At 40.5% G+C, this 13562-nt stretch overlaps 1 protein-coding gene across 9 annotated transcripts in view; it reads right to left on the bottom strand.

The window, feature by feature from the left end:
• SLC28A3 (solute carrier family 28 member 3) overlaps positions 1–13562 on the bottom strand; it is a 162447-nt gene that overhangs the window by 115937 nt on the left and 32948 nt on the right. For all 9 annotated transcript variants that reach the window (XR_010588622.1, XR_010602331.1, XR_010588621.1 and 6 more), the window contains exons 6-8: positions 12664–12808; positions 9714–9827; positions 7273–7350 (exon numbers count right to left, since the gene is read on the bottom strand). Coding sequence is in view for 5 of the 9 variants with exons in the window: in XM_024112432.3 (XP_023968200.1) it covers positions 7273–7350; positions 9714–9827; positions 12664–12808 (337 nt within the window). In the remaining 4 variants the exon portion in view is untranslated. The remainder of the gene's footprint in view (positions 1–7272; positions 7351–9713; positions 9828–12663; positions 12809–13562) is intronic.

The raw sequence follows: 13562 nt of genomic DNA, 5'->3' as shown, positions 1-13562 counted from the left end.
TCTCCTCCTATGGAAGCTATTCCATTCCCCTAATCATTTTCATTGCCCTTCTCTACCCCTTTTCCAATTTTAATATCTTTTTTGAGATGGGGTGACCAGAACTGTGTGTAGTATTCAAGGTTTGGGTGTAACATGGGTTTATATAGTGGCATTATGATATTTTCTGGTTTAATATCTATCCCTTTCTTAATGGTTCCTAACATTCTGTTAGCTTTGTTGACTGCCGCTGCACATTGAGCGGATGATTTCAGAGAACTATCCACAATGATTCCAAGATCTCTTTCTTAAGCAGTATCTGCTAATTTAGACCCCACAACTTTGTATGTATAGTTGTGATTATTTTTTCCAATGTGCATTACTTTGCTCTTATCAAAAGTGAATTTCATCTGCCATTTTGTTGCCCAGTCACCCAGTTTTGTGAGATCCCTTTGTAACGCTTCGCAGTCAGCTCTGGACTTAACTATCTTGAGTAATTTTGTATTTTTGGCAAATTTTGCCACCTTACTGTTCACTCCCTTTTCCAGAACATTTCTGAATCTGTTGAACAGCATAGGTCCCAGTATAGATCCTTGGGGGACACTGCTATTTACCTCTCTTCTTTGTGAAAACTGACCAGTTATTCCTACCCTTTGTTTCCTATCTTTTAAGCAGTTACTGATCCATGAGAGGACCTTCCCTCTTATTCCATGACTGTTTAGTATACTCAAGAGCCTTTGGTGATGGACCTTGTCAAAGGCTTTCTGAAAGTCCAAGTACACTGTATCAACTGGTTCACTTTTGTCCACATGCTTGTTGGCCTCCTCCAAGAATTCTAATAGACTGGTGAGGCCTTTTCCCTTTACAAAAGCCATGTTGACTCTCTTGTTCTGTATGTATGAATGAAAGGAAAATTTTAATTTGGATCTTTATAGATTTATGGAGCAGACAAAAGGTTCAGGTCTAGATCTGGATCCAAGTTTCCCAGAAGTCTGAGAGGGTTTGGATCAAAGGTTTTGGTTTGGACCCATGTTGACCTGACATTCACAAGATCAAGGGCAACTTGCTTATCACACTCCCATCTAGTTTAACTGTAGATTAACAACATATACAGTATTAACAAAGTCCTCTTCTTGTCATTATTGAGGTGATTATTATCTGCTCCCCTTGTAACACCGATTATGTCAGTGTTGGATGTTTGAGCTTTGCAGCAGTGAGCAGAGTCACTAAGTTCCTTAAAAGTAACTCTACGGGGATCTATTCATTGTATGGAAGTGAAATTGAAGGAAAAGAACTTTCTTTAAACATACAGTTTAAAAGAATCACAAATGGAGTAACACATGCATGGTCCACAGTCTGGCAGGTAATTAGCTGCTTTTTGTTTTTCATCCTGAATTAAAATGAGATCATTTGTATATATCTTAAACACGCAGGAACTCAACATTTCGATGCTAGTATGTAATAGGGAAAAAAACCTCTCAGTACAGGTTCACGATAAGCCAGAGAGATTAGTAATGTTTAAACCAATACCCCTAACGCCAGAAAGCTTTTTAATTGTACAATTGAAGGAGTCACACATCATAAATAATGAACATAACAGAGTAAAAAAAAAGGATAAAAAAATCAAATGCATCAGTACTAAAGTATTTGTCAATAAATTCAATTCTTAATTCTCCAGAGGAAAGTTACTATCATAACTTATACTGATGAAGTTCAAAAAATACCCTCTCTCAAAATATATTAATATGGCTCATAGCCATAACTGCCTCTGCCCTTCAAAAGAGTTACTATTGGGATACTTCTAGCTTGACCCTGTTCCTCTAATGCATTTAATCATTTAAATTGATACTAGCTGACAGTCAGGGGAACTTTAGCATTAGCTTGTGATGCATTGAGGGTTCAGGAATTAGGGAGAAGTATCACAGAAGTGAGATTAAATAAACCATCAAACGGCCACCACTCTCTTTTTCTAGGCATAATCCTTACAATGGGTCCCAACTTTCTTCTTATCACATATTCTATACTTAAACTTGTATCCCTACAAGAGATGCAGTTAGATGGAAATTCCTCAGATTCTAGGAACATGATTATCCATCAGGAAAGCACTGCAGGGAGAGGAAGAAGCCTGGTGGCCACCAACCTCAAGTAGCAGATGATCAAAATTACAAGCAAATATCTTTCCTTTCTCACAGCCTAATTGGAGGCAGAAGGTTTCAGTGTAGCTGTGGGAGTGTGTGACAAGTTGGAGAGGGAAAGAAAGAACGTGCCATTTAAGATGTGACACTTGCTACTCCTCTGTCATTCTCACTACACATGTCAGTGGCCAATGCTGTTACAGGCTTGTCCCTGATAAAATCACTTTACAAACTGACTTTAAGAAACTGAGTTTTAAAAGGGGTTTCCCGTTGTGTACCTGAAGACAATTACAGGTGCAGTTTTTGTTCCCACAAGTCAGGATTTTCCAATTGTGATCATCTGCACCCTTGATTGGGTATGGAACTTAGCGAGTTAGTTTTTAAAAAATCACTCCCTGATTATTTAATATGATAGCAACTTTTGTGGAAATGTCTTCAACAGAAAGTGGCACACAACCAATTAGCATGTATCTAATTACTGAGATGACCTGTCATACCCAGGCTAGCTTTTATCTAGAGCATGGAGGAGTCAATTTGAAAATGTCAGACTTTCCTTCCCTAGCGTGACCCAGAAGAACTGAACTACATGCAGTATGTGATAAACTATTTTCACGTTGCACCCACCCTGATGTCTCAGTTGTGCTGTGCTCACTGGCCCATATTAGACAAACACAAAGAAAAAGCCCTTATGATAACGTTAGGGGGGCTGCAAAAGCAGAGCTGTTTTGAATGAAGGAATAACAGCCTTAATTCTCACCAATATGCCTAGGTCTTGCAGGGTTCTCTAAATAGGGGGCAGTCACATACATTGTAGATACAGAAAAATCTATGCACAGCAGGCCAAGTTAAGGGTACAGTATCAGCCTTTCCTTTCCTTTCCTTTGTTGGGTTAGTTAGACTGTGAAATGTATGTGACAATAAAAGGTCAGATGCTCCCCTCTGTTCTTCACCAGGGAGCAAACATGCACTGATTGCATGAAACTGGGCTAGAAAAAGCAGGAGGAGTAGGGCGGACACCAAACGTCGTGCTTTTCGGGCCCCCAGGTAGTTCTTCTTTCTGTGCACCACTCATTTGTGGTTCTGCAGGTGTATGGCTACCTGAATCAGAGATAAAAGGGAGATTTTTCCTGTATGCCCTCCCCCGTTACTTTCTAGGCTGCAACCATGCACGAAAAATGTCAGCCCAAAGAGAATACATAAGAGAAAGTTATGAGTAAGGCTACGATTTAGTCACAGGTATTTGTAGTAAAAGTCATGGACAGGTCATGGGCAATAACCAAAAAATCACAGCCCATGACCTGTCCATGACTTTTATGGATAACATTAAACATTTTATGCATAAAATTAAATGGCACTCCCATGGATGCTGCTGTTCTGGGGGAGGGGGAGAATTAGGGTGGAAGTTGCTGCCCTGCGGGGGGGAGGCACTCCAGGGCCCTGTCACCGCTGCTGTGGGGGAGGCGGCCCGGGGCCCTGCCACCACCGCTGCTTCAGGTGGGGAGGCGGTTTGGGGCCCTGCCACCGCTGCTGCTCCCGGACCGCTGCTCTGGGGTAGTGCCTGGGACCAGCTGCCTGGGGTCAGCCGGACTGGCCGCTGCAGGAGTCACGGAGGTCCCGGAAAGTCATGGAATCCCTAACTTTCCGGGACCTCTGTGAAAGACTCACAGTCTTAGTTATGAGCAAATGTTAAGAAGGTCAGAATAGAAGCTGGAACTCAGCCTCAATTATGCCCTGTTCTACCTGTGCCCACTATGCTATGCTAATGCCCATGAAGGTGAGTATGGGCTTGTTTATGTGGAAAAGTTTCACCAGTTATACCAGTATAATTATACTGGTGTCGTTAAACCATTATAGTTATACCAGTATAACTCATTGGACACTCATCTACCAGAATACAAGAGTCCTCATAGGGAGTTATGTTAGTATAAACATAGCACTTTAAATTCACATTCTACCATATACCAGAATAATTTCCTTGTGCAGACAAGTCCTAAGCCAGGAATAAATTAAATAAAAGTGAACATCTAAATGGAAAAAGTAAGTCTCAAAAAGCTTTTTATGATTTCATGTCTGTCAGCTACGAATGTTACATTAATAGCTATTAATGTAATAAACCCCAAAGAAAATAGAACTATCTCGTTGTTATGCCTTTATAATGTGTTTTTGATTAGCCACACTGTTACACATCCACTACTAATTCTGATAAATATGAGAAATCACCTTTGGACCTATAGAAGTGTCATTTGACTGTGTATGTAGCACATGACCCTGAGATGCTGAGTACTCAGAACTCCCATGGAAGCTGGGCATTGTGGTGCTCAGCATCTTGCACAATAAGATCCCAAATAAGAAGCAGGTGGCAGATGATGTATAGGTGCATTCTAGGTTTGAAACCTTTGGAAGATTCTCCAACCTCAACCATTCAAACTAGCCCCTTATACTTAATGAACCAGAAAGCTCTTGGCATAAATAAAGAGCAAGCAGTCAAAATAACCAAAATCCAATAACATTTCATCTCTAAAGAAGTATAAAAGATTTAATTCTGACAAGTAAGTTTTAGCTGATCTATCTTTACTTATGTCAAGAGGCAATTGGGTATGATCTTACTTTATGGAGCTGGGAAAAGGGTAGCATCACCTGCCTACAGAGATGATATTTATAACATCTCTGTTTGTGAGAATAAATATTTAAATAATGGGTTTAATCTTGACTATCTGGGCTATATTTTCAAAAATAGGTCTACATTGTGCCTGAAAAATATGCATGTATACACACAAATATGCAATAGTATGCATTTAAAAGTAACCATTTTCTGCATGTATATACATATTTTGTATGGGTAATTACTGCTTTTACCTGTGCCTGCCTATTTTGTGGGCATATCTTGGGTATCTGCTTTTGAAAATGTTGCTCTTTGTGTATGTAGTGAATATGACTGCAGAGGATAAATCCTAGTCCACATTTTCAATTACTCTTGCCCATGTATATAGGGATGTGCTCTTCTGTGTGCACAGGAGGATAGCTATGTACAAAGTTTTATGCATGCATTCACTCTAATTAGCAATCTGATTAGAACTCTGTGCAGCCAAAGTTGGGGTCTGGACATTGAGTCTCATTGCAGGCACTGGGTTATTGCAAAGGGGCAATCCAATTATCCTGCTCATTCCCCCCCTCTCCTGGGCCAACACAGTTTTGGGTGGTACCTCATCATCTCTTTGAAGCTACTGCAAAATACAGTGCATTAGAGTTCCACTTGCAAAGAATGGAAGATAGTAATATCACTTTTGACCAGCTTGATACCCAAGCACTGGAAAAAATATTGCAAGGGTTGGAATATGCAGGAGGTAAATGGACTGGCTGGGTCTGTCTCCTTAAATGTATCTTTTACTCAAGTTGGAGGAAGTCAAAATCCAAGATAAACCAGATTGATGATCAGCCAGAGGGAGGATAAGAAGCACCAATGTGTCCCAGCTGCTGCTTTTTTTTGGCCTACAGTAGGCAATGGAGGGCTGATGGGAGACCCAATCACTTTCAGGCTGGCACCTGCTTGACACATGATTAACATGCATATTCCTAAACTGAGCCATGTGCAATTCTGAAAATAAGCAGCATACGCACAGTTTTGAGGCCACATCAACCATGCAGCCCATTTTGACTTGTCTGTCCTTCAGTGTGAACATATTCTGCTAGTATCCAATCCCACTTTAAAAATTCCATGTGTGTCCTTCTCCAGTTTATCCCATAGAAAAAGGCACATATAGATGTTTGAACACATGCAAACTTTTGAAAATGAAGCCCTAACTAACATATCAGTCCACAACATGCCTTAATCACTGCTGGAGCATTTTTAAAAAAATAGGCTATAGCTCCATGTGAATCAAACTCTTATTTGTGCAATGCACTCATCATGCTTTCACAAAACATACAGTGACTGAGCATGGAAATGGTCACTTAGGTGCCTGACGGTGTAAAAGTGAGAGAGAGTTGGAAAACTGAAAAAAAAATATTTGAAAGAAATTTTTTTTTCCTTTCTGGTTTTTGTTGAAATTTTGGGGTTCTTTTGCTGATTTTTTTTCTAAATTTTTCTAATTATCCTTAGTAATAACCCACTATAAATGTACAATCCTGGGAATTGTGCATGGAAACAGAGGCGTACAATTTCTCATGAATTGTGTACTATGTGTACCTTGGGCCTTCAAGGTGGCAGAGTGATTCAGCGAGTCAAGTATGAAAACACAGTGTTCCCCTGACTGGATTTTATCACTCAGTGTTTGTGTTCAAAGTGCACTAGCTATCGTCTCCAAAAGAAACAAACCAGGTTGGTCTTATATAGCTAGGAAGCTAAATGAGAATAATTCCAGTCTGGGCTACCACCTCAGTCTATGGGAGAGAGAAGGTATAAGAGTTTGGATAGAGAGACATTTCAGCTTCTTATCTCCTGGAACAATGGGATCAGTGATAGCCCATTTCCCAACCTATCTTCTCAGGAAGGGAAAGGAGAAAGATAACTTGCCTAACTGTCAGCTCTTTCAAAGAAAGGAAGTACTGTTGACCTGTGATGAGCTGCAGAGAGAGCCTTGGGTAAAAAAATGCTTAATTCAAAACAGCTTCTCATTTTGTCCTCTAAACAGCTATTTTTACGGAGTTTCTTGCCTTCCTAATGATGGACCTTATTGGCCTGCAACCTCCAACCCTGCCTCCTCTTAATTCTTTCCACCTATCCATGGTATTTATAAGATGCCTATTTCCATGGTATCTCAGTACTGGCATCTTTCCCTGAGTACTTGTGGGAGGGAGGATAAAATAGGCAGAAGTTAATCCTGTGCTTACCACTGACCAGTTAAGACCCTGTATCCTGTCATGCCTCCATTTTGAAAACGTGTCTGCTAATACTGTCATCCTATCAAAAATGTAAATTGCTGCAGCTGGATTAAATAAATTTAGAGCAAACAAATGCATAACATTAAATAGCAAGTTTAATCCCCAGTTCCCCAACTTTTTCATAGTGTGGGTCACATCTTATTGGGGAGATTGTTCCCTGGACACTTCCTCTCCCATTGGTAATTTCATACATGTAAATCATACATGGAATATGTTTTCCAATTAAACTCTTTTTGTGGTCAACTATATGTAAAATACAACATATATAATAGCTGTTTACCTTAAAGGCAAATAAATGATCTGTATATTTTTCACCAAACACAAATTTAGCACCAACATCAGAGTATTCCAGGAAAATCTAAAGAGAAACAAACAAACAAACAAACAAACAAAGCATCTGTTATAAGCAGAGGATCACTGCTAAATAAGAAGCAAATATTGCACAGATTTAAAAAAATCATAAAGGGTCAGATTGGCTGTTGGCCCTATTGCAGGTTTTTGTGGGGAGGTGAGGCGCCTTCCTTCTGTTCTGCATCTTGTCCAATGAACAAGTACAATTGTAGTTCAGAATCTGCTCTCTAGGACCCAGTGGTGAACATTGCCTCAAAGGGAGCAGATGAGAGACATAGCCATAAGTCACACTTGCCCATCTGTACCAAATTACTGAGCTGACCAGCTGTGGAAAGGGGAGTAGTGTGCACCATCCTAAACCTTCCCTTGGGGTGGGGCAGAACCACCCAGCCACCTGTTCATTATTGATTATTATTATTATTTAGTATTTGTGTTACAGTAGTGGCTAGTGGTCCCAGCTGAGATTGGGGACCCATTAAGCACAGTTCAACATGTAGTAAGAGACAGTTCCTGCCCCAGGACAGTGGCAAAATGCTAGTCCAAAGGAAATGTTTATTTTTCACTCCGCACAGATGCCATTGAGGTGCATCTGCACATTCTACATGCTGTTGGCAGAACTTCACAGGGCAACTATGAGCAATAAGTTAACCATTTTCAAATTGAAGCCTGAAGGCAAAAAGAAGGTATTGTCAAAAGAATGGCCATGTGCCAGGTGGGATCAATGTTTGAGCGGCCCAGCCCCATCTGAATCAGAATGGCAAGGAAAGGATGGCAGGGACTCTTGTTTCCTGGAGATTTGTGACCATACTTTAGCGTTCATTTCTGAATGGGGGTAATTGTATTTTAATAAAATTTTTATGTGGGAATAGTGCCACATTATTTGTCTACATTGGATTATTCACCTGTACCTTTTAAGAACTATCAGAGAGGGACACAGTATCTTTCTGTGCCAAAAGTTTGAATTCCCCTCACTGCATAACACTCTGCCCACCTTTTCCACTGTTACTCTCCAGCAGTGGATAATTTTTTACATCAGTTGTCTTGCAGGTTGGCCACATGTAGGAGCTCACATTGGATGCAGCCTCCATTCCAGCAATACTACAAAGTCACACTAGTTTCAATGAGCAGCTTCTTGTGCAGAATTCTATCTCCATCTCCACTTGTGTTTCTGCCACCAATGCTTGAATTTTATTCCTTCTGTTTCTTCTATCGCAGGTCATCTGAGAACCATGGGGTCTGTGGGGGCAAGGAGTGTAGGCTTTGGTGCTAGCGTGACAGTGGCTGTGGTGATAGTATTTCATTAGATCTTCTATTATATGGCATTTTAGTGGACAGAGTTTCTTGCAAGGATGTTTCAGAATTGGACCATGAGCTTCTGTGAGTGGACCAGTATGATACTTTTGCCTGGTGATGGGGTGGGTTCTGATTTCAGCCCAAATGAGGTGATGGTCAATCAAGGATGGGGCATGATCTAATTGTTATTTATTAGGCCTGGTCTACATTACAGGGCTGGTCGACATAAGCAGACTTGTGTCAACCTAGCTGTGGAAATGTCTTCACTTAAATTTGGCTCCCAGCAACGGAAGTGCCTCTCTACGCCGATTTAGTAACACCTGTAATAAGGTTGACCAAGTGTCAGTGTAGACACTGTGTTGCTTATGTCAACTGTTACTGGCTTTCAGGAGCCATCCCACAATGCCCCACACTGACAAAACAAATGATACAAGTGCTCTTGGTGAGGACATGCACAACCAACACAAAAAGCCAAGTGTGCACACACACAAGTGATTTAATAATGGCGGTGGCTGTCTGACAACGTAAGTTAGGTCGACATAATTCTGTAGTGTAGGCATGGCCTTAGGCCTGACAATTTGGCATAAGAATAACATGCTCATTTGAAGGCAGTATGCAGAGAGAAATGAGGTGACTGGATCTTATCACTGGGCAGGTTACCCCACAGAGGACCCTATTTCTCCCAGGAAGTCAAAACAGTAAGGATCTGATTCTGCTCCCTTTGACTTCTATGGCAAAACTCCCATTGACTTTATGGAACACCGGTGCATTAGCCTAGGAACAAAGCCACATTTCATCCCAAGAGGAAAAGAGGGTGACAGTTGTGTTCAAGAAACAAATGTTTGACTCTGATAATCTGGCTAATTGACTGTTTCTAGTGCCGTATTCGTGTGTAACAGAATGTAGCTCTTCTGAATAATAGGGGACTGCAGACTTATACTGTGTAGAATATATAAAACTTTCTCTTATTAGTGTCTTGTTTACTTTTGCAGTCAACATGCTCCTGTTCTAATATAAATACCCCAATAAAGAAAATGTTAAAAAGAAAATAACTTTTTTTTTTGGCTAATGCCTTACCTGTATCTGTCTACCCAGCCAATTAAATACATCAAATCCTGCTTTAGTTCTCAGAGTAACAAGTCCAAGAATAAACTGCATTCCAATTCCCCAAAATACTGGTCTCCAGGCAACCTAGCCATACAGAAAAATGAAAATACAGAAATCACTTGATATGAAAAGAAATATGTTAGTTTAACATACATATAATTAATGATGATTTAGCTACATTGTAGTGTATTGGGGTTGCCAAAATGGAGCATAAGGAGGTTTCATCTCTTTGGGTTACCACAGCTGCCCTCCTCTTTACTATGGAGTGATGGACTAATGCCAAATCTCTCAATGTGATGCCCCCTTTTGATCCAAGTTAGAACTGCTCAGATAAAGATGGAGCATTGCATGATGAGCCCTGAAGAGCACAAACCATGAACAATAATAAGAAAAGAACAAGAGACATATCCCTTCCTGTATATAGTGCAGAGGTGAAATAATTCTGACTTCCTGGTATCCTGACCCAGCTTGATGCTGACTTTGCTACTTCCTTCCTGCCTGCAAGTGTTCCTGAGCCTAACTTTGTAGTATCCTGACCTGGCTTGCCCCTGACCCTACTGCTTGTCTTCTGACTGGACTGGTGTACACAGGCTGCCCACGGCCTGGCCCTGACAGGGCTACATGAGTGTTAAATGTTATGATTACAATAATATACAAGCATTAATTATTGGGTTATTCCAGGGGTCGCCAACCTGAGCCTGAGAAGGAGCCAGAATTTACCAATGTACATTGCCAAAGAGCCACAGTAATACATCAGCAGCCCCCCATCAGCTCCCACCGCTGCTCCCAGCACCTCCCACCCACCGGCAAGCCCGCCGATCAGTGCCTCCTCTTCCCTCCCAATCAGCTGTTTTGTGGTGTGCAGGAGGCTGGGGGAGGTGGGGGGCAGTGGAGGAGTGAGGGCACAGCAGGCTCAGGGGAGGGGACGGGAAGGGGTGGTGTGGGGGCAGGGCCTGTGGCAGAGCCAGGGGTTGAGCAGTGAGCACCCCCCGGCACATTGGAAAGTTGTCACCTGTAGCTCCAGCCCCGGAGTCGGTGCCTATACAAGGAGCCGCATATTAACTTCTGAAGAGCTGCATGTGGCTCCGGAGCCACAGGTTGGCCATTCTGGGTTATTCCATCTGGAAATGTGAATGGATGACTATAACCCTATACTTCAGGCTTTCTGCTCTGTTATCACAGTTTGTATACTGTAAATCTGATCAATTTACAAGGACTGAAGTAAGGTACAGCCTTGCTGATTTGCTCCCACTTTAATAAAATAGGCCAATTAGATGTAATGAAGACCCATGGGAGAACACCAGATCTGGCACTTATGAATTCTCACTTCAGTTGCTGGTAGTAATGCCTTGCAAAGGATTATGGGGTAAAAGCCAAACAGTCATTACTAAGGAAGGGGCTGTCAGGAGGACAGAGTGACAAAATAAGCATCCTCTGGAGTTCTATGTGTTGCACTTTCCCTTGGCTATGAAAAGCTTCAGCATAGATATAGAAGTGTTCCAGGAGGCTTTGTGCAATCTAATGAACCAGACAGTGGATTAACATATGACTCAGATGAAAAACACTAGTGCTATGCATAAAAACAGCAAGTAAAAATTGAACAGGGATTTGTGGCAATAAAAGCACAACCTTTACAAAAATCTCTCCAGTACAGAGTACTGAAGCGGCTATCACAGTTCCTTGGAAAACAAAAGATAAGTAAACCAACAGGCATATGTAGAAAATATAGTGAAGGGGTAAATAGAGTGAATTAGAGCAGAAGCCTTGCCTCTGAGGGCCTTTGAATTAATACTTTGCATCCTACATGCTTCCTCCCCCTTTCCATGGAGTTATACCGTACCTAATGCTATAATAGGCCTGGTCATTGCTACTAGGAAAAACAACATCTCTAAGTACAGATTCATTTTGTATCAGTCCTTAAATAGGCAAAACTCCCATTGTGGCAAATCCTGAAATTAATAGGAGTTCCATCTGATTAAGGATACAACATAAGATGAATAAGGACTGTAGGATCTGGCTCATTGTTTTTTAAAGTTTTAGGAGATACTGAAGTGTACTTCATTCCATTTTTCCATTGATGCTCCCCTTCTCCCTTTTACTGGATACTACTAAAACAGATTCCTGCTGATATCCTTCTAGAAAATGTGTCTTCATTGCCAATAGGATTATTTGAACATATGTAGAAAGGGACTTAGACCATTGACGCCTGAGTGCCAGCCAAACAACAAAGATAATTTTCACTAATTGACCCTGAGCTATTAAATGTAACATGTACTGTGGTTTTTACACGAAGTCAGAGTGAAATGGTTTCTTTTCTTACTATAGAGAAATAGTGGAAATGTTCTGTATAGACTTGTATTTTAATTTTACAGAGCATAGAAAATATTATAGTCAGAGTCTAAATCTAGAGAATCCTGGATTTTCTATTGCTCTTACTGGGCACAATTTTGCAACTCCCTCTCGCATTTTCTTATTCAAATTGAGTAGTGTTGTATGTAAGCAGTTCCACGGACTTCACAAAATAAACATTGATTTCAGTGGAACTCTTAACATGAAGTACCGCTCAGTTTTAGTATGGGTTTCAGAGTCAAGCCCATTGTGACTGCTGGTTATCAGAACAATGATTAAGATTTTTGTAAGTGTACAAGTATTTGACCAAATGCATCCATGCACATGACCATATAGGCATCTCTCAATATTACATTAAAAATAAAGTTGCAAAGTCCAGCACTCAAGTTAGGAAATGCCAGAATTCACTGTGCAGTACAGTAAATATAGTAACTACAGTTAGGTTTTTAGAAAATTTATATCATTACGCGTAAATTGCAGTTGGCTGGGTGGAACTGTTCAGTCCCAGTGAGTACATTCTTGAGACGTAGTCAAAATGAAGGAAAAGATCAAGAGTTAGCCAAATACTTACTTTGGTTGGGTATTTGGAAAAGATCAACATCAAGAGAACATACATCACAAGCCCACCAAAGGAGATGAGCTGATTGGTTCCCTGTTTGGCAGTGTCAAAGATGAGCCAGCAAATGATAGCTGCAATTAGAGCTATCCACACCACCCTATCAAAAGGGAAAGAAATATAATATCATACACAATATCTTGACAAAAAGAAGAGATATCAATTACTCCAATTTCTATTTATTTTAATTTTTTTAGATCAATACTGCTACATCAAAGACCACCCATCCCAGCCTCTGAGCACCGGTGGCAAATTCTTAAAAATACATCTCTACATAAATAGGCAATTAGCCAGAGATAACATTAACCCAGAAGCAATATGAATATAATACAAATCTGTCAATCACATAGGGTAACCAGATAGTAAGTGTGAAAAATCAGGATGTGGGGGGTGGGTAATAGTAGCCTGTATAAGACAAAGCCACTAATATCAGGACGGTCCTGATAATATTGGGATGTCTGGTCACCCTACAACCAAACCACCCCCAGAATCCTTCTCCAATCACTGCCAAAATAGAGGAAAAATATTTTTGCTTTTTTGCACAACTGTTGTTTCCATTTTAAATACTTTTATTTATTTAAATAAATAAATTATTTTTAAAAAATAAATAATAAATTTATTATTTATTATAATAATAACTTTAAGATATTTTTGGACTAGCTCTGTCTTATCTCAGACACAGCTATTCGTATTATTTATTACTATCTTAGTACCTATTTTGGGCCCTTCACAATCTTCAGTGTAGGTATCCTAAAAGCTCTGTGAGAGACAGAAGTGCTAATATCCCCAGTTTATAGATGGGAATTGAAGCACACAGAGCCTAAGGCCCAGATCCTCAAAGGTATTTAGGTTCC

This window comes from Chrysemys picta, chromosome 6 (assembly GCF_011386835.1).
Source record: "Chrysemys picta bellii isolate R12L10 chromosome 6, ASM1138683v2, whole genome shotgun sequence".
NCBI classification, from domain to species: Eukaryota; Metazoa; Chordata; order Testudines; family Emydidae; genus Chrysemys; species Chrysemys picta.
This window is presented reverse-complemented; position numbering and strand designations above follow the sequence as displayed.